This window comes from Alosa alosa, chromosome 18, assembly GCF_017589495.1.
Source record: "Alosa alosa isolate M-15738 ecotype Scorff River chromosome 18, AALO_Geno_1.1, whole genome shotgun sequence".
NCBI lineage: Eukaryota > Metazoa > Chordata > Actinopteri > Clupeiformes > Clupeidae > Alosa > Alosa alosa.
In genome coordinates, this window is record NC_063206.1 from 15,258,694 (window position 1) to 15,278,693 (window position 20,000).

Sequence of the window (20,000 nt, forward strand, 5' to 3'; positions counted from 1 at the left end):
AGGAGGTAGAGGAGAATGGTCAGCACCAAGAGTAGGAGGAAGAGGAGGAGGTAGAGGAGAATGATGAGGAGGCATTATTTTTACAGCAGCCACTCAATATGCTGGAGTTCCCCCAGATCCCTCTCCCATTGTGCAGTGACAGTGTTTGACTGTTTGTGTGTGTGTGTCAGACAGTGTTTGACTGTTTGTGTGTGTGTGTGCGCGTGTGTGTTTGTGTGTGTATTTATGTGTGTGTTTGTGTGTGTGTGTGTGGTGTCTGTGTGTTTATTTCTGTATTCCCTCAAAATATTTATACTTTAAGCTATGAATGGCTTCCATTTTAAACTGTTTAGAATAAAAGCATGTGTGTGTGAAATGTGTGTGTGTGTGTGTGTGTGTGTGTCTGCAGAGGTGACGGTGCTGTATCAGAACGGGTTGCCGGTGATCTCGGTGAACCTGCCGTCGCGGCGCGAGCGCTGCCAGTTCACACTGAAGCCGCTGAGTGACTGCGTGGGCGTCTTCCTCCAGCAGCTGCAGGCCGAGGACCGCGGCATCGACCGCGTAGCCATCTACTCCACAGGTGCACACCTCCTCTCTCTCTCTCTCTCTCTCTCTCTCAATCCCTCTATCCCTTTCTCCTCCTTCACACTACCTCTGCCCTTCCCTCTCTCCTGCACTCTGTCCCTCACCCTTCCCTCTCTCTCTCTCAATCCCTCTATCCCTTTCTCCTCCTTCACACTACCTCACCCTTCCCTCTCTCTCTCTCAATCCCTCTATCCCTTTCTCCTCCTTCACTACCTCACCTTCCCTCTCTCTCTCAATCCCCTCTATCCTTTCTCTCCTCCTTCCACTGCCTCACCCTTCCCTCTCTCTCTCTCTCAATCCCTCTATCCCTTTCTCCTCCTTCACACTACCTCACCCTTCCCTCTCTCTCTCAATCCCTCTATCCCTTTCTCCTCCTTCACACTCCCTCACCCTTCCCTCTCTCTCTCAATCCCTCTATCCCTTTCTCCTCCTTCACACTCCCTCACCCTTCCCTCTCTCCTGCACTCTGTCCCTCACCCTTCCCTCTCTCTCTCTCAATCCCTCTATCCCTTTCTCCTCCTTCACACTCCCTCACCCTTCCCTCTCTCCTGCACTCTGTCCCTCACCCTTCCCTCTCTCTCTCTCAATCCCTCTATCCCTTTCTCCTCCTTCACACTACCTCACCCTTCCCTCTCTCCTGCACTCTGTCCCTCACCCTTCCCTCTCTCTCTCTCCCTCTCCTCTCTATCCTTTCTCCTCCTTCCACTCCCTCACCCCTTCCCTCTCTCCTGCCCTCTGTCCTCACCCTTCCCTCACCTCTCCCTCTCTCTCAATCCCTCATCCTTTCTCCTCCTTCTCCTCACCCTTCCCTCCTCTCCTGCACTCTGTCCTACCCCTTCCTTTCTCTCTCTCAATCCTCTATCCTTTCTCCTCCTTCACTCCCTCACCCTTCCTCTCTCCTGCCTCTGTCCTCACCCTTCCCTCTCTCTCTCAATCCCTCATCCTTTCTCCTCCTTCCTCCCTCACTTCCTTCCTCTCTCTCTCGATCCTCTATCCTTTCTCCTCCTTCACTACCTCACCCCTTCCCTCTCTCTCTCTCAATCCCTCTATCCCTTTCTCCTCCTTCACACTCCCTCACCCTTCCCTCTCTCTCTCAATCCCTCTATCCCTTTCTCCTCCTTCACACTCCCTCACCCTTCCCTCTCTCTCTCTCAATCCCTCTATCCCTTTCTCCTCCTTCACACTCCCTCACCCTTCCCTCTCTCTCTCTCAATCCCTCTATCCCTTTCTCCTCCTTCACACTCCCTCACCCTTCCCCTCTCTCTCTCTCAATCCCTCTATCCCTTTCTCCTCCTTCACACTACCTCACCCTTCCCTCTCCTCCAGTCTTTCTTTTCTTTCTTTCTTTTCGCTAAAATACCGAATGCCCAAAACACTGATTATGCATGAAGCACACGCTTGCAGTGTGGGAATGTTAACACTCCTCTACTGCAGTGGAGAACAGTTTGAACAGGCTGCTGCTCCATACAGTACATGCATTCAGTCTCAAACACTTGACTGTACACACACACACACACACACACACACACACACACACACACACACACTCTCTTTTTCCCTTATACAAATGCACACAAACACACACACACACACTCTCTGCCACTCTCTGACACACACACACACACACACACACACACACAGATAGGGAGAGTGTCCCTGTCATGATGAGAGCTCTTGAGTGTACTCCTGATGAGTTCTAAGTGGCTGTGCTCCAGGCCTGGAGAGAGCACCACACGCATCCTGCCTGTGTGCCAGTGCAACCCTGCGGGGAGAGGATGCTCAGCTGTCCCTCTGCACAGGTGGACCCACCTCACTCATGAGGATGGCTCATGTACATATACAGATTAACTTTCACTCCACTTTGGGCTTGTTTACCTCCCACTCTCTCTTACAGCGGTCTCTCTTACTCTCTCTTACTCTGTCATTTGCTTCCTACCTATCTTACTCTCTCTCTCTCTCTCTCTCTTCTTTCTCTTCATCATTCTCTCACTCCACTTCCTATCACTCTTACTCTCTCTCTCTCCTTCTTTTTCTTTATCATTCAAACTCTCCACTTCCTACCACTTTCCCTCTCTCTCTCTCTCTCCTTCTTTCTCTTCATCATTCTCTCACTCCACTTCCTATCACTCTTTCTCTCTCTCTCTCTCTCTCTCCTTCTCTTTATCATTCTCACTCTCCACTTCCTACCACTTTCTCTCTCTCTCTCTCTCTCTCCTTCTTTCTCTTCATCATTCTCTCACTCCACTTCCTATCACACTTTCTCTCTCTCTCTCTCTCTCTCCTTCTTTCTCTTCATCATTCTCACTCTCTACTTCCTACCCCTCTTTCCCTCTCTCTCTCTCAGTCCCTCTGTCCCTTTCTCCTCCTTCCTCCCTCACCTTCCTCTCTCTCTCTCTCTCTCTCTGTCTGTAGATGGGGTGAGAGTTGCCTCCTCCACAGGCATAGATGTGCTGCTGCTGGATGACTTCAAGCTGGTCATCAACGACGCCACATACCTGGTGCGGCCGCCTAGTAGAGGTGAGTTAGGGCCAGGAGATTCAGAGTGTACCTTTGATTACAATGCTCTATCTTTTTCCTACATATCTATTATTCATTTTGTTTGTAAGGGAACATGTACAATTTTAAACATAAATGTTGCCATTTGATGCATTGTACCCGAGTTAGCTAAACATCTGCAGTCCTCAGGGCACAATTAGACAGCCAATATAGACCAGACAACTTTCAACAGTGTGTCTGTGTGTGTGTCTGTGTGTCTGTCTTTGTGTCTGTCTTTGTGTGTGTGTGTCTGTGTGTGTGTCTGTGTCTGTCTGTGTGTGTGTGTGTGTGTGTGTTTGCATGCCTCAGAGCTGCTGGCCCATGAGCAGGCCGAGAGGCTTAATGATGTGAAGTTCCTGGTGCAGCAGCTCTACACTACGCTGCGCATCGAGGATCACCAGCTCAGCAAAGAACGCGAGCTGGTTGTACGACTGGAGGACCTCCAATCCCAGATCCGCCCACTGGAAAAGGTAGCCCAGCCTGTCTCCTAATGTCATACAGGGTTCGTAGTACTTTGTACGTTTTGAAAAAACCTGGGAAAGTTATGGAATTTGAAAATGGCAATTTCCAGGCCTGGAAAAGTTTTGGAAAAATGAAAAGACCAGAGATCGGCCTTTTCTAACTCTGCCCTCCCTCTACTCATTCGACTCGCTTTATCCATTGCCGTAAAACACACAAATTTTAAATATAATTGTCAGCTTATGTTTGGTGCATTAGCCTTTTAATCCGTTGTTTAGTCATGCAAGGACCAAAAATATTTCAGTCGATGTCATGCACACCGATGTTGTAGCCTATTCCACGTCTGCATTGATATTATCTATTTCCCGGTTGCAGTCAATTTTGTGAAGACCAAACCAAATTTTACAGTATCGCACACCACTATTCGCGGTAGCCTACTGGGAGGCTACAGCCCTGTTACTTCAGCATTGCATCTTACACTAGCCAGTGTGTGCTTGGCTACAAAAGCTGTGTGAATTAAACCGCCAGTGCGTGGTCATGATGAACCGACAGTGTTGAAGAAGAGCTGATTAGTAATTGATCAATTTATTACATTAATCAAGGATTTCAATGTGTGGTGTTGTCTGTGTGGCGATCACATAAAGTTAAATGCACAACTTTGCTTAATGTGGAGTCTTAAATATAGCCTTAGGCTATGTGTGCCTGCTGGTGTGTCAGTGTTGGCCTACATTTTGTATGTATTAGAAATACATAGATAAATAGCAATTTTAATTCAATTTCCCAGGACTGTTTTGAGAATGGATTTCCTATTTTTAGTAGGCTAGTTGATGTTTTAGGGAATATAAGGTCATGGAAATTTGTCGAAAAGTCATGAAAATTCTCTGGTGGAAATGTGTGAACCCTGGTCACAGGCATGACTCAATATGTTACATAGAGTGCAATCTTTTTACACTCATTACAGCTATATCCAATCAGTTCAATAAATCATTTCATTTCAATAAATTTCATCATCAACATCGGTCTTTGAGTCTATCTCATGCCAAGTTTCCTGACTTTTTAGTGTCATGAGGCTTGTCATTCTTGTCTGTTATCTAAGAATATGTTTATGGTGTGTGTGTGTGTGTGTGTGTGTGTGTGTGTGTGTGTGTGTGTGTGTGTGTGTGTGTGTGTGTGTGTGTGTGTGTGTGTGTGTGTGTGTGTGTTCCCCCCGCAGGTGAAAGCGGAGCTGAGCAGGAAGGCGGAGCGCCGCACCACCTGGGTGCTGTGGGGTGGCATGGCCTACATGGCCACGCAGTTTGGCATCCTGGCGCGCCTCACCTGGTGGGAGTACTCCTGGGACATCATGGAGCCCGTCACCTACTTCATCACCTACGGCACCGCCATGGCCATGCTCCTAGCGTGCTCCGCGGCGCCAGGTAAGCGCGGCCGCGGCACAGCTGCTTTTAGCTCAATCAGGCCTATTCTGCTCTATTCTAGGCAGCGTAACTCATTTCTTGATTTGCAGCTCCATTCAAACATTCAGACATCCAGACACTTTATTTGCATGACAAAATGCACAACTGTGTCAAAGGATTGTCGAGCATTTGGAAACATACTTACTGTCCTCACCCCCACCACCTCACACCGCATGTATATTCAGTTGGTCTAGCATCCCTCTTTTGCCTATTTTTATTCTCTCACTCTTTCTCTCTCTCTTTCCATCTGTCTTTTTTTTCTAAGCCTCCCGCTGTTCTTTTTTTGTGACCCATTCCTCTCCCGTATGTTCTGGTTCCTCTCTCTGCTCTCCCTTACTCTTTCTGTTGTTTTTCCCTCCTTTAGTTCACTCTTCCTCCCTTTTTTCTTTCTCACTCTTCCTCCCTTTTTTCTTTCTCTCTCTTCCTCCCTTTTTTCTTTCTCACTCTCTTTGAGTCCCTTTCTGTTCAGGCTTCTCTCTTCTCCCTGCCTCTGAAGGCAATGCCTCCATCATCCATCTTTTCCCTCTCTTACATTTTCTCTGCCTCACTCTCTTTCTCTCTCTTTCTCTCTCTCACACACACACAGAAACACACACACACACACACAAGCTGGTGTTTTGGGATTCATGAATATTTTAAGGGCAGAAATGGGAAGAAATTGCTGTTGTCTGTCGACTCTTCCCATTCATTGTTTTTCCTCACCTCTCTCCTCTCCTCTCCTCTCCTCTCCTCTCTGTCTTTTTCACAGGAGTATGTGTACCCTGATGCCAGAGACAGACAGTACCTGCTGTTTTTCCATAGGGGGGCTAAGAGTAAACGCTTTGACATTGAGAAGTACAACGAACTAAAGGGGGCCATTGCTGAGGTATGTGTATGCCCACCTCCATCACTCCCTCCCAAACAGATACACTCTCTTTTTCTCCCTCCCTCTGCACTCCTACACTCCTCCACTGTCTTACTGTACGTCTCTCACATAACATGCTTTTTCTCTCTCTCTCTCTCTCTCTCTCTCTCTCTCTCTCTCTCTCTCTCTCTCTCTCTCTCTCTTTCTCTCTCTGGCTCTGTCTCTCTGTCCCTCCTGCAGGCCGAGTTAGATCTGAAGCGCTTGAGAGACCCTCTGCAGCTCCAACTCCCTGTCCAGCAGCTCACCTCCAGCAAGGATTGATGGAACCAGAGCATCCTTTCCTCTCCAGCCCTCTTCCCCATCCCCCCCATCTTCTCTCTCTTTCTCTCTCTTTTTCTCTCTCTCTCTTTCTATCTCTCTCCCTCTCTCTGTCCACCCCTCTCCTCTAGTCTTTTTATTTCTCCCCTTTGCCTTTTTTTAAATCCCTCGCTCTATGTTTCTGTCTTCCTCATTCTGACAGAACCATCTCTTCTCCTGTTTCTGGGAGGGATTTTGTTTTCTTTTCCTTTTTAAAAAACTTTTCTGGCTGAAAATATTGATGACAACAACAGCAAGTGTGTATAGAAGGTTGAAATCGAGAAGGTGACAAGAGACAATGGATTGATATCGATAAGGATGAAGGTGAACTTCATGCAGGAGCTTGTTGACAGCCAGGCAGAGAGGTACTGAAAGACCAGCAGCCAATACCACCTCCCACCAACACCACCCCCGCCTACAGCAAACCTCTGTGGACAACAGGAACTTCCTGCTTCTGGACAGGAAATTACGCGTACAAAAACATATTGCAGCCTCAGAGCCTTCTGGAGGGTAGATGTTTCTCACAACACAGGGTGACTGAGCAGGGCTCTTGACTGTTCACACACACACACACACACACACACACACACACACACACACACACACACACACACACACACACACACACACACACACACATACACACACTGTGTGGAGTCAGACACATGGAGCTCCCTCAGCCTGTCAGCATCCCTGTAGATGGAGGTGAGATTCAGGACTCATCCTAAGAGTCAGTCAACAAGGATGGACTCCCACCCACTCATCTTGCCCTCCATCATGTGGGACGCACATCTCACTGAAAGAGCTGCTTTGACCTTCAACTGACCTTTAGTCCGCCGGTATCTGCCCCGCCAAATCCACACAACCACCCAGCCTCTCTGGTCATTTCTCGGTCCCTTCTTGGCTGAGGCTCTGAAACTGTGCTGGCTGCATTTCATGGTTCCAGAGCCCCCTGAGCTTTGATTGACAGCTGCTGGGACGAGTCTGAGCTGCTGCTCTCAGCTTCAAGCTCAGTTCTCTCTCGCCAGTGTGAGACACTCCAGCGGCCGACGGAACATCACTGTGGGTTTTATTGTTCCAAAAAAAAAGAAAGAAAAAAAACAAATTCAACATAAAGAAACATTTTGGCACTTTTTATTTTAGAAGCCATATTATATTTGTTATGAAAAAAGAAACAATCAATCATAATGAACAGAAAGCTTTCTTCTCTCTTTGCTCCATCTCACTCTCTCTCGGAGAGAGACTGTCTTGTTTCAGCCCCATCTTGTCAATCACAACATTTCTGTCAGTGCCCACTTCAGCTATCAGAACTGTGTCATATACCTAACCACATGCCCCCCACACACGCACACACACCTGCTAGCTGATAGGTAACAGTACTCTGTGAGTAGTATGACTACTCTGACGCCTGCTTGCCAGTGCCTACTAACCACTCCTGTACAAATCTAGAGTACATGTAACATGCAAATGGAATGCGCTAGCGGTGTGAAAGATGCAGAGCAGGGATCTCCTCCAGCTTCTCCGCCACACAGCCTCAGCCTGGCCCCAGTCTCCTGCACCACCATCCCCAGCCCTGTCCACTACCACCACCATCCCCAGTCCAGCCCTGTCCACTACCACCACCATCCCCAGTCCAGCCCACTACCACCACCATCCCCAGCCCTGTCCACTACCACCACCATCCCCAGCCCTGTCCACGCCATCTCTCTCCACAGTGCCTCTCAGTGTGCAGAACACCCCAGTGCGCTGCCTAGGGCTCCCCTGCATCCAGCTCTGCCAAGACCTCCCACACACACACCCACACATACACTGTCCTGGAGCGCTGCTTTGTACGCAGGACTCTCCAGTTGTGCTTAGGTTCCTCGCCACAGAGTGCATCGCTGTGCCGCACTCTCTCGCCTTGACATCTAGTGACGAGATCAACGCGAGTCTCGACTATAACGGTGGTAACAAGGACACTAACTGCAAATTCAGCATTGCATCGCAACTCCCCATCCTCTCACGCAAAAAAGAGTCCTCAAAATGCCAAGAATTTTAGTGGGAGGATCGAGGGCGACATGTAAAGAAGTCAAGTGGTGATGTTGGATGGGGGAACAGATGTAATATATACATAGATCGTAGTTTTAGTGTGTTCTCTCGCACACATCCAGGCATGCTGTAGAGCGAGATTGTTGCATCTTTTTAGTCTGTGTGTGTATGTAGGTATGTATGTATGGATGTTCTGTATGTGTGTGTGTGTGTGTGATGTGTTTGTAGAGAGGGCCCGTGTTAGAGGAGCGAGACACGCATTACCAATATCACACATGGAAACAATATCTCGAACCCTGTCAAATAACCTTGACGTGATTGTCATTTCTCGAGCATATCCTTATCAAATTGAGTAAGGTTGTTTACATACAATGGCTCAAGCGAACCCACAAGACCACGTTGGCTAGAGAGACAGTAATTTATTATATCCTCTGGCCAAATGTTGAATGAATTTCTTCTTCTGTTTTCTTTTCGTTTTTTTTTTTTTTTTAAAGGTGACATTTTAAAGCTTTACCCTGAGCCTTCTCATTCAGAATAGCTACATATCCACATATCCAACATATGCGTCCAAGGAGTGATTTAGACCTCAATACGCACACACGCAGGCGCACACGCACACACACACACACACACACACACACACACACACACACACACAAACTTGGCCCTCCAGACTCCAAGGCAAAGCAGACTGCTTGCATGCACTACTATAACCCTTATGAATTAGAGATGTGGTGTGGTGTGGTGTGGGAAGTACAATGTAATTGTTGTCATTAGGACACGTCGCCCTTGTTTACGTTCTCCATTCAGTCCTCAATGGGCTGTAGTTTTCTGCAGAAGCTTGAAGCCATATCTGTGTTTTGTGTTTCTGTGTGTGTCTATAGTGGGTCTGTTTAAAATGCGTCTGGGCCCTGTCTGCTGTTCGCAGGGGAACGGTTGGATTGTCTGTCAATCCGTCCGTCCGTCTGTCTTTCTGTCTGTCCTCTCTTCCTCTGTCCGCCGGTCTATGGAATGCAGGGTAGGCCCAAAGCTGAGACGGCCAGGTGACAGGTACCCATGGGCAACGGGAAGCACAATCAAATCACCCGACTCCCCATGGGCCCTCACACCCCTCTGTTCAGGTGGTGTCCACCTGAACCATGCCACAGCTATGAGTGTGTGTCTGTGTCTGTGTCTGTGTCTTTGTGTATGTTTGTACACACACGTGATTCATATGTGATTTCACATGTGTGTACAGGCATTTTTGGCCTGGACAGACGTTCCCACAGCCACACTTGCTAAGTGGTTAACACCCAATTTGACACAGCAACTGACTTGGTGTTTATGAGGTGAACGGTAGCCTCACAGAGGTTGACTGGAAGCTAGTAAAGCTACTGTAGCTAGTAAATGATTCTAGGCAGTTCACACATGTTAAAATGAACTAGATTCCAACTGAGAGCCCTGTGGTCTTGTGTTGTATGGCAAGACACATGGAGAGGGCATGTGCAAAAGGGAAAGTGCGTGTGTGTGCGTGCATTTGTGTGTGAAGCAAAGGGCAAAGTGTAAATCAATGAACTATCCCTCTTCTGATTGGTCCAGATCAATATCATCAATTATTTTTTTCTCTCTCCAACCTTTATCATCTAGGGTCATGAATCTCACTCAGACCTTCCGCTGCACACACACACACACACACACTTACTCACGCTCACATGTTAAATTAGAAGGCAAGGCTTGGTCAGCGATCTATGAGCCCCTGCATCTCCAGTTGACCCCTGTGAACCTCCATTTCTATCCTGCTCGCCTCTCTCCCCTGTTTCAGGGCTCCACTCTCATCACCTGTTTTCCATTGGATCACTACTCCTTTTGTCTTTTGTTGGTTTTTAAGTTGGTGTTTTGGTCTTTTCTTTCTTTCTTTTTTCTTTTCTTTTTTTTCTACAAAAATATATCAAATATAGAGAACTATTCAAATGCGGGTGTTGCATGAATGTATGTTTACATGGGGAAATTATATAAAAATGACATTGAGAAAAAAAAATACAAAGGCAAAAATTATTTATGAGACATGGACTCTTTGGATGCAGAGGGCGAGGTTTGGCTGCCGCCCCCCCCTTCCACGATGTTCGGGTCTGCTGTTGCCAAAGGTGACCTTTGACCCCTCGTCACTTCCTGTCTTCCCTTCTGTCTCCGTTCAACTGTCCTCTATTCTCCAGTGTGTGACCCATGTCCTCTAGGGTTCCCATCCTTCCCTCTCATATTGACCCCTGCTCCCTGCCTTCTTTCAGCTACGCATTGGCCACCAAACCTTATAGTCACTTGGGGCGACTCAAGCCAAAAGACTTTTCTGCTAAATTACTTTAAGGCAAAAATGTAATGCAGCAGTTAGCCACTTATAGTCATCTAAATGTGTGACGTGGAGCAAGTGCTGGCAGCCTAAATTGGCTCTTTAAAAAAAAAGAAAAAAGTAAACATGATACAGTTATGTCTGCTTGACTTGACATGGTCTGTGTGTTTTTGGTTTTGTCCCTATTCAGTTCAGGATTTATAGCCAGACAAGCCATCATGGAAGGCAGGGATAGGCCCAAACTTCCCCTCTGTGAGTGTGTGTGTTCAGTGTGAGTGTGTGTGTTCAGTGTGTGTGTGTGTGTGTTATGAGAGCAGAGAGAGGGGCTTATGCTCTCTGCATGTTTCGGGAAGAGCTCCTGAGTGCACGCCCCCGTCTTTCTCGTTTACCTCACTCACTGACCTCCCTCTCTTCATCCATCCATCCATCCATCCATCCATCCACCTCTCTTTTGTTTTTCTCCAGCAGTTTCAAGCACTTCAATTTTTTTTAAACCTGCCACCTTTCTTCTTTCTCAAATCAAAATCACATGTATTTAGTTTTGGTTGTGTGCATTTTTATTTTTTATTTTTTATCCTGTTTGTGTGCACTTAGATTAAACCTATGTTTAAAAAAAAAAGCAAAGAGAGTTATGCAGGATCCATGATTGAATGATCATTCTAGTTCTTAGGTTTCCCTATCTCTTTTGTTTCCTCTCATTGGCATCGGATGCTGTAATGTTGGAAGACTATAAAAATGAAAATGTAAAATCCTGTATCATTTAAGAAATGTGTATAAAAGAGAAATGTAATTCAGTTATCAATAAAATACTTATCCAGTTTTGGAATTCTTGTGTCACGTGCCATGTTTTGTCATTTTCTTAAGCAGGTTTGTATAAGTTGCTATTGTCAACATGTCAGTCCTCTTTTACCATGTACCATATGAAGCCAGTTAGTTACTTCCCCTCTGAAGTCTCATTCTAATTGGATAAACCTTAATATGTTTCTCCAATGGGCCATAATGGATAAAAAGCTGAATCAGCAAGGCTGAGCCATTCTCAGATTAACGTTTTTATGATGACATATACTGTTCCTCAGAGAGTAGCCGCCAATGGATGTTAGCAGCTGGATGTTCCAACTGACCTCACAAACGTAGAGACCTGACAAAGACAGCCATATAAGTAGACACCAGCCGTTTTAGGCAGAATTAAGTCTCTGTCCGTCTTGACTGGACCATTCGGGACTGTCTGCCCACTCTACTGTCACAATCAGTGCCGGCCCAATTTGTTAGTGGCCCCTGAGATGGCTCTTTGTGGCGACGGGATGTAATGTTATGCTGCGTAAGAGGCTGTCATGCTAAAGTGGTGTGAGGGGCACTGCCATTACATTCTGGGAGTCTGCATAGTGCTGTCTGTTTAAGGTGAAGAGCTGATGAAAGTGGGAGATGTTTACATTCTCTTTGGGAGATGAGGACCACAGAAGCGGAAACACAATTCAATTACAGGCTCAAAATGTTCAAAGTACCTTGAAATCGGGAGGAGACGATGGAGACAAAAGTTTTGTTTTAGTGATGTTTCTCGGGTCTTTTATCCATGCTTAATCAAAGGCGTTCATGTAATTGGTATGTTCTGTCCACATGCATACGGTCATGTACAAGCCACTATTTTGCAATAGGTAACACATGGCGCTTGTGGAATAGTTTGGGTTTCCATGTTTACAAAAGATGGATGAGAACACTATATCCTTGACCTGATCATCTGGGCATCCTTGGCCTCTGCGCCTTCCTGTAATTGCTGGATATCCTCAATAGATAGGCTTGTCTGCACTGTGTGGCTGTGTGTGACGAGAGAATACACATCCCATCATTACAGAAGAACCACAGTAATGAGAGAGATCTGTCAGTGTTCACATACAGTGTATTCTGTATTCAGAGATTCTTATATACTGCCTTAAAAGGCAAACATCTAAAATAATATCTGCACATAATCGTTACTTTATATGCCATCAAACATTACCTGCAGATTCAGTGACTGTGTGTGTTCGTGTGTTCGTTCATGCACAAAAGTGTTTGAAGGTGTACCTCATCATGCAGTCAGGGGGGGCAGCAGGCAGGACCCAATCAGTGAATGTGATGTTAATCCTCTGGCCCACAGAGAAAGTACATCTTCATTAAAACAGTAAATCTGCAGTCAGACCTAGAGGGAGAGAAATAAGTGAGATGGTCTGCAAGATGGGCAAGAGAGTAATTGTGTAAGAGGCCTGACATGTTCCAGCTCGTTTCTTCTAACGGCCTCATTGATTAGAGGAGCCATTAATTTAATTAAAAGACGGAGGGGGGAACGAAATCTGCCCGCTTCAGGTTGAACCTAGGCATCTTACAGGAATTCACAATACCAATAACGTTTTATTTCTTATGGGAACTACACTTTGACATAGAAAAGCCCTTACTTGTGCTATTCTCCAACAGCAACTATATGTCTACCTCAAAGAGTGCAAGAACTATTAGTGAAGTATTGTGATAGAAACACTGGTATAGCTGTATATTCTTCATTAGGCCTTTGTGTCTGTTCTGTATCTTTGAGATATGAAGACAAAAACATGCGTAAAGACAGGAAGGAAGAATGCAGATTCAATGAAAGAGTGTATCAGAGGAATGACAATAGATGAATGGGCTTCAACGGGAACTTGGTTTTTAAGGTTGTCTGGGGTTATCTGGTAGCTACAGAGAGAGGTGGAGCTGAGGGGAGAAAAGGGGTTTAGAAGTTTGAAAGGAGATAGTGGTTTTTAAAAAGGAATGTAGAGACAATGGGCAGGAGAGCTTAGACATGATCAAACAGAAAGGGTTTCTATCCAATTTCAAGTCTGATTACATAAGTGCCTGATATTTGGTGTTGATCATTTTAAAGCACTCAGTAGAGAGCAAATTATGTGTGCTTTTGAAATATTTTTGAGTAAACTGTATTACTTAATCTTTGCATTTTTTTATGTTTTTTGCCAGTATAATCTTGAAGGCTGATTTGCAACAAAACATGTTGACATAACTCTTAAACTACACCTTTCCCCCCACATTGTATTTAACTAAAAGTTTTAACTTACTGACTGGAATAATAAATGTAGGTAGTTTCTAAATGCAGTCTCATCATGTGGATAAGAGATGCCTCTGGAACAATAGTAGGATGGTCCTGTCACAGGCCGGAGAGGGTGTGTATCAGTGAGTATGTGTGTGTGGTCAGTCAGAGACGTGGGGACAGGAGGGACAAGGTCAAGGTGACACAGATGTCCTGTTTTGCCCCCAGGACCCTCACACAGGCAGGTCCCTGTCCAGCCCACAGGCAAGCGTACCATGATAAGCTGTCCCTTAGTTTGAAAAAAAAAGAAAGATTGGTCTAACTCGGGGGAACATAGACTGTCATAAAGCATTTTGTATCTGACCACACAAGTGTGCTTGTCCTGCAGCGTTCTGCTCTGCAAACCAACAATATGATTCCGTTAATAGCCATCCTCCTCCAGGCTGCTCTCTTCACAGACGCCAGAGGTAAGAGCATTTTTAGGAAATATGCTTCTGGTTTAGTACATTCAAGATGCTTAATCAGGGTGATGAATTGTGCATGGCTACATATGAATGAATTGCCAAGCCTTTTCCGATAACAGATGTACATTGATTAATGAACCAAGAGCATGAACAAAACTTTCATTGTGTCTCATCAGTTTACTTTTGTAATCTTTTAAAAGTTATGCTTGCAATCCATTAGATTATTGTACCAGGAATGCAGGGCCAAATAAACTGGGTTAGGCCTGATTTATACTCTCTTGCCACAAACTAATCTTGAGAGTTAAACATGCAGCGCATGCTCATTAAACTGTTGTTCTGAGTGTTTGTTTGAAAATACTAAATGATTTAAAGACTCTAATGACACCGCCATCCAGAAAATGTCTTCATATTCTTTTCCCCTAATGATGTCTCATTATGGTGCCGTCCTACTGTGTTCTTTCTGGAGTTTGTGCATTTCACTTAGTCTTTGAAATACACTGGGAAAATGTGTTTGATTGGGGATGGTTCTCCCAATTGAAGCTAAATGAAACTACACCTAACTGTAGATGTCTTGTCAAGTTATCTGTTTCATAATGTCATTTCATTACTATAAAATAATAACACCTCGATTCCCTTAAATCTTCTTTCTGGAATTGATTGTAGCAACCTGAAAAACATCTATCTGAAGTTCCTGCAGTTCTTGAAACTGACAGAGATGGGAGCCCAAACTATTTTCATGGTCAAGGACTACTGAGTCTGTTCTAATAAGTTAACAATGAAGTTTGCTGAACAAAAACAGTGGAACATTTACAAATGTCAGAAGAGTACCCATGTTCCCCAGTTCTGTTTATTGTTATTCAAGACCATGGATAATCTCATAATCTCATTTTTAGGTATAGATTGAATAGTTGGTCCCTTTTTTAATTAAGTGTTTTAAGCAAGTTTTCCCAAGTAATAAATGTCCTTGTGTGTGTATGTGTGTGTCTGTGTTATACAGAAGTATCTGATTTTGTCCCACTTGAAATAAATGTGTACTGTATCATACAAATCTGGGGAACATAGGACCATGGGAACAAAGAGATAGCCCCATTCTATTAGAATGGACAGGATGAAGGTTGGAAACCATATGTCATTTTTTGTAGCTGTTTAACGTTTGCGTTTGTGTCTAAGCAAAGCAGTGCACCTTGACTCAGATGGTACTGAGATGCCTACTTAGTGTTGTAACTAATAACTTACTCGCAGACGCAGGGATCTACAGTTGGGCTCCCCTGCAGAGTGTCTCCTGAGCCGTCAAAGGCTCCTGGCAGCAGTGATTACTGAGCTCCCACTTGTTTGCCTGCTGACATGTGAGAATCCTTTACCCTCCCACGGCAGGGTTATTCTTCATGTCCGAGCATCCACAAGCTCTTTCCACTTGGGCTTAATTCATCCCCTTAATTAGTTTTGTAGAGGAAGGAAGAGTGAAATTAGGGAGAAGGGGAGCGTATCGATCATGGTCACTGCTATTTGTTTTCTCCTTCGATTGAGTTTCCCCCCCTGAAATGTCCATCTATTTAAAACTACAGGGAATCTTATCTGACGCACTTCTTGAGAAAGACTCCATTGTCAAAGGCCCATTGAGAACACAATTTGACGCACATATTTAGTTACTATCTCTGGTAATTATACCAAATTGACTTCCTTGTAGGTGTATGTGAGTCTATGCAATTATGAGACCTCACCTAATTTTATTCACCCCTTTTATGTTGCCCAGTCTTTGATCCTTGCAATGCATACATCAGTCTCAATGAGCCTTGGCGCAACACGGAGTATCACGTCAACAACTCCAGGGGTGTGCCTCTGTGTGATCAACATGTTTCGGGGGAGTGGTACAGATTCACCGGCATGGCTGGTGACGCCATGCCGACGTTCTGCATCGAGGAGAACCACTGCGGCACCCACGCCCCCATCTGGCTAAACGGTAGCCACCCTCAGCTCAACGAGGGCATCGTCTCTCTGCCAGCCTGCGCCAGCTTCAATGACAATTGCTGCCACTGGACGGCCAACGTGGACATCAAGGCCTGCCCAGGGGGCTACTATGTGTACCGCCTGCCAAGACCCTCTGTCTGCTTCCATGTCTACTGTGGACGTGAGTTGGCAGAGGCCTTCTGTCCACTTTTACCCTGCAATGTTTTTGTCTGTCCACATTTCACACTGTGAAGTGTCTCTGTCTGTCTGTCCATCCGCCTTTTAGTCTGCAGTTTCTGTCTGTGTGTCTGTTTTCCTCCATCTGTCTGTCCCTTCAGTGTGGATAATCTGTTGAAATGTGCCTGTACTTAAATGGAAAATAACCTTTTGTGTTGGTTTTCAGTGTTTTCTTTTTCTCATTCTGTGTGTGTGTGTGTGTGTGTGTGTGTGTGTGTGTGTGTGTGTGTGTGTGTGTGTGTGTGTGTGTGTGAGTGTGTGTGAGAGAGATCTGCCATCGTGGCTGAAATGTGTAACAGCTGCAGGAGTCTCCCATGAGTGAGCGCTCAGTGCCTCAACAACGTTCTACACAAATGAAAGTGAATTAATGAGAAATCTTCAAACACCCTGAATCATTCAAGCTTTTGCCTCCTCAAGTGCAAGATTAAAAATTAAGTTCCCAAACCTTTTCCCTAATTTTTAAACCGTAGCCCCTTATTTGCATCTTGGCAAATGGAAGTGAGATGCCGCAAGAGATAATAGGTCTATTAGGGGAGACTGAAAATTCTAACCGATCACACACAAAGCACCATGTGTGAAGTCCTCCAGTAATATATTCTAGTTCTTGCTCAGTTCCCCTAAATTATCCTCCAGATGATATAATTTATACTTGTCTTTGATGCTTCTCTGATATTTGTTTAAACACGTTTTTTTTTTAGCAGTTTGCAAAAGCTGTGTCACTCTGTCTATTGTGTGTGACTGCTTGCCTTCAGATTTCTATGACATCTGTGATGAGGAGGAGTGCGTTGGGCCCCACTGTGGAGAACCTGAGTGTCGCTGTGGCAACGGAACCGTCCTTGGGCTTGATGGACAGACCTGCCTAGGTGAGGGAACCACCACAGATCCGCTGAGAGAAGAGTGTGGGAAATGAGTCAACCAGAAAGCGGCAAGCTTCAGTCTGAATAATAAAGAAAAATTCAACAACAAAACAAAATGTCCTGAATAAAATAAATAAATATAAATAAATAATAAAACTGGCAGAAATCCTATAATGGAATTCTCCCATGCTGGTCATAAAACTTAGTCACGTCTTTATAAACAATGGGCCAGAAAGGAGTTTGAGGAAAATCTTTGAAAAGTAAATATGTTTTGGCGTCTTTGAAAATATCAGGTGTTTAAAAGTTAATTATCCCAGCGGACCGGAGAACCTACCACAGAGACAAGCTACAAAAAACACATCTTGTCACATATTGGTCTGCTTGTTCCTTTCTGATAAGGTGCAGCTATAGAGAGCTGACTTCTGCTCTCTAAATAAAACAAATCCTGGTCTGTCAAGTCCTAAATGTTCAGAATCAACTAGATATATTCAGTTCGTCGCCGAAGACCATTTATGTCTAAAGATGTCTGACCGACTCTTTTCTTCCAGCTCTCTAAATATCATTTCTGCATTCATTTTTCTCTCCACATTTCAAAACCTGTCATTTGAAATGTGTGGTCTCATTATACCTCCTGTTGTTAGCGCTCTGTCAGGATAGACCTAGTTGTGTTTGGGCTGCCTTCCCCCTTTCTAATGAAACTGACCAAACTCCTTAAGATGAGCATTTAGAAAGCAGATGAAAGGAAGAAGGGACAGCTGGCTCTTTATGATAAACTGAGGTGGATGCACCTCATGGTTGCTACTCTTTTCATGTCTGTTCACCAAACATGCCTTTCACTCTGTTTATTATTCTCTCTCTTTCTCTCTCTCTCACTCACACACTTTTGCTCACTTGTGCTCTCACTCTCTCTCTTTCTCACACTTTCCTTTTTTTGTCATTCTCTCTTTTCTCTCTCTGCCATCCTTTCATTGTCTCTCTTTCTCCACCTTCTCCATTGCTCTCTCTCTGTCACTCTCTCAGATGTGAACGAGTGTGAGAAGGGGAATGGCGGCTGTGCCGAGGTGTGTGTAAACACCAAGGGTTCCCGACAGTGCGAGTGCCGGCCAGGCCGTGTGCTGGCCGCTGATGGACGCACCTGCAAAGGTGAAACTGCCAAACCCCAGACAAGGCCGCAAACACTCTGCAGTCTGTCACCTCAGTATTCCACCAGAGTCATAAATCTGGGGTGTAATCCTCCAACATCTGCTTCAAGATTTAACAACATCATTTGACAAAAAAAAGTGCTTGCTTTATTTATTTTTCTAAGTTTTTGATTTATTATCAAGAAAGTTTAAGCACCCAGTTGAAGTACTATAGGGTGTTGAGCGCGCTTCCTTATTTCTACAAAAAAAAAAGTCTTCCAATGTGGTTAGATATTATACCAAAAACACTTATTTTTAATTATGCTATTAATTATGTTATTTTTAACTATGTTATTTTTTTATGCTATCAACAACATTGTCATGTTGTGGGAAGAAATTCATCATTCTTACTCATGTTCCCTTTCCTGGTCAGAGATTTTGGGCTGTCGTTATGAGAATGCAGGCTGCAGCGATACTTTTTATCCATTCTTTCCTCATCAACCTGGTAGAGGAAGCTCACCATTCTCACTCCTATTTCCTCCCTGAGCAGAGATTGAGGGCTGCCACAGTGGGAATGGAGGCTGCAGCCATGGCTGCTCTGGGCCTCAGGACTCCTATTACTGCCACTGTCCACGGGGACTGATGTTGGCTCTGGACAAACGCACCTGCCAGGGTCAGAACTGTGCGTGTGTGTGTGTGTGTGTGTGTGTGTGTGTGTGTGTGTGTGTGTGTGTGTGTGTGTGTGTGTGTGTGTGTATGTGTGTGTGTGTGCGACTGTGCGTGTGCGTGTGTGGTGTGTTAAAACAAATAAATAAGAACATAAATTCAGTAAATAAATCCTAACTGTACACAGTACATAGAAGTATGTATACAGCATATGTATAGCATGTCTATTCATCAAATTTGATATTGTTGCAAACAATACCATTTTCAACCAATTACTAGACAGAGAACATCCATGCTTGTTATATCTGGTATTTCACCTTTTAATCATCTCTACAGTATGTAGCAGGCCCTCCCAAATTGCATCATCTGTATGTGAGGGAGGGTAGCTGTTTACTCTACAGACTGTATCCTGTGTACACTCCACACAGTTCCATCCTCACTGCTCTGTCTGCTTCTGCAGTTCCTGTGCAGTGTGGCTCCAGCTTCATAGAAGTCTCTGTGCCAAAGGAGCTGGTGGGAGGCCTGGAGCTCTTCCTGGCCAACGACTCCTGCCGGGGTGTCTCCAATGGCACCCACATCAACCTCAACTTCAGCCTGAGGACCTGCGGCACTGTGGTGGAGGTAAGGGTCTCTGTCTCTGGTCCATCTGGGTCCGGGGTATCACCAGATACAAGTCTGTTGAGGTTGAGGGTTTGGTTTGGAAATGCTCATTAAAGGGGGTAAAAATGCAAAAACTACCCTGTGCTTAATAGAAATGACACAATCAAAGTATGAAGTGTTAAATAGAGTAATTAGGGTTATTAAATATAGGGTTGACACTGTAATTTTTTATGCAGCTGTTTCATGATGTATTTCTGTGAAAACTCTGAGATTAGAGAATGTTTTTCTATTAAAAAAATGGCACACATTGAACGGGAAAGAGAATGTGAAGACTATTTGTTCTGTCCTGTGCCCCATCTGCGCCCCTGCAGGTGGTCGACGACAAAATCGTGGGCACCAACCTGGTGACTGGCCTCCCTGTCTCTGGCCCCGGGAGCGGCGGCAGCAGCGAGCTCATCATCCGCACCAGCAAGCTCCTGCTTCCGGTCACCTGTGAGT

The 20,000-nt window shown here is 45.1% G+C and overlaps 2 protein-coding genes across 3 annotated transcripts in view; both read left to right on the plus strand.

The window, feature by feature from the left end:
• Positions 1–7,320, plus strand: part of mcu (mitochondrial calcium uniporter) — a 63,694-nt gene extending 56,374 nt beyond the window's left edge. The window contains exons 4-9 of the mRNA XM_048269062.1: positions 389–559; positions 2,977–3,081; positions 3,409–3,569; positions 4,772–4,963; positions 5,761–5,877; positions 6,097–7,320. Of these exons, the coding sequence (XP_048125019.1) occupies positions 389–559; positions 2,977–3,081; positions 3,409–3,569; positions 4,772–4,963; positions 5,761–5,877; positions 6,097–6,177 (827 nt within the window). The 3' untranslated portion in view covers positions 6,178–7,320. The remainder of the gene's footprint in view (positions 1–388; positions 560–2,976; positions 3,082–3,408; positions 3,570–4,771; positions 4,964–5,760; positions 5,878–6,096) is intronic.
• Positions 7,321–13,946: 6,626 nt separating this feature from the next.
• oit3 (oncoprotein induced transcript 3) overlaps positions 13,947–20,000 on the plus strand; it is a 7,988-nt gene continuing 1,934 nt past the window's right edge. The window contains exons 1-7 of one of the 2 annotated variants that reach the window (XM_048269063.1): positions 13,947–14,077; positions 15,828–16,202; positions 17,011–17,121; positions 18,136–18,258; positions 18,787–18,918; positions 19,363–19,523; positions 19,874–20,000. The exon at positions 19,874–20,000 is cut by the window's right edge and continues 295 nt beyond it. In XM_048269063.1, coding sequence (XP_048125020.1) covers positions 14,023–14,077; positions 15,828–16,202; positions 17,011–17,121; positions 18,136–18,258; positions 18,787–18,918; positions 19,363–19,523; positions 19,874–20,000 — 1,084 coding nt within the window. In that variant the 5' untranslated portion in view covers positions 13,947–14,022. The remainder of the gene's footprint in view (positions 14,078–15,827; positions 16,203–17,010; positions 17,122–18,135; positions 18,259–18,786; positions 18,919–19,362; positions 19,524–19,873) is intronic. The other variant, XM_048269064.1, reaches the window with a different exon arrangement.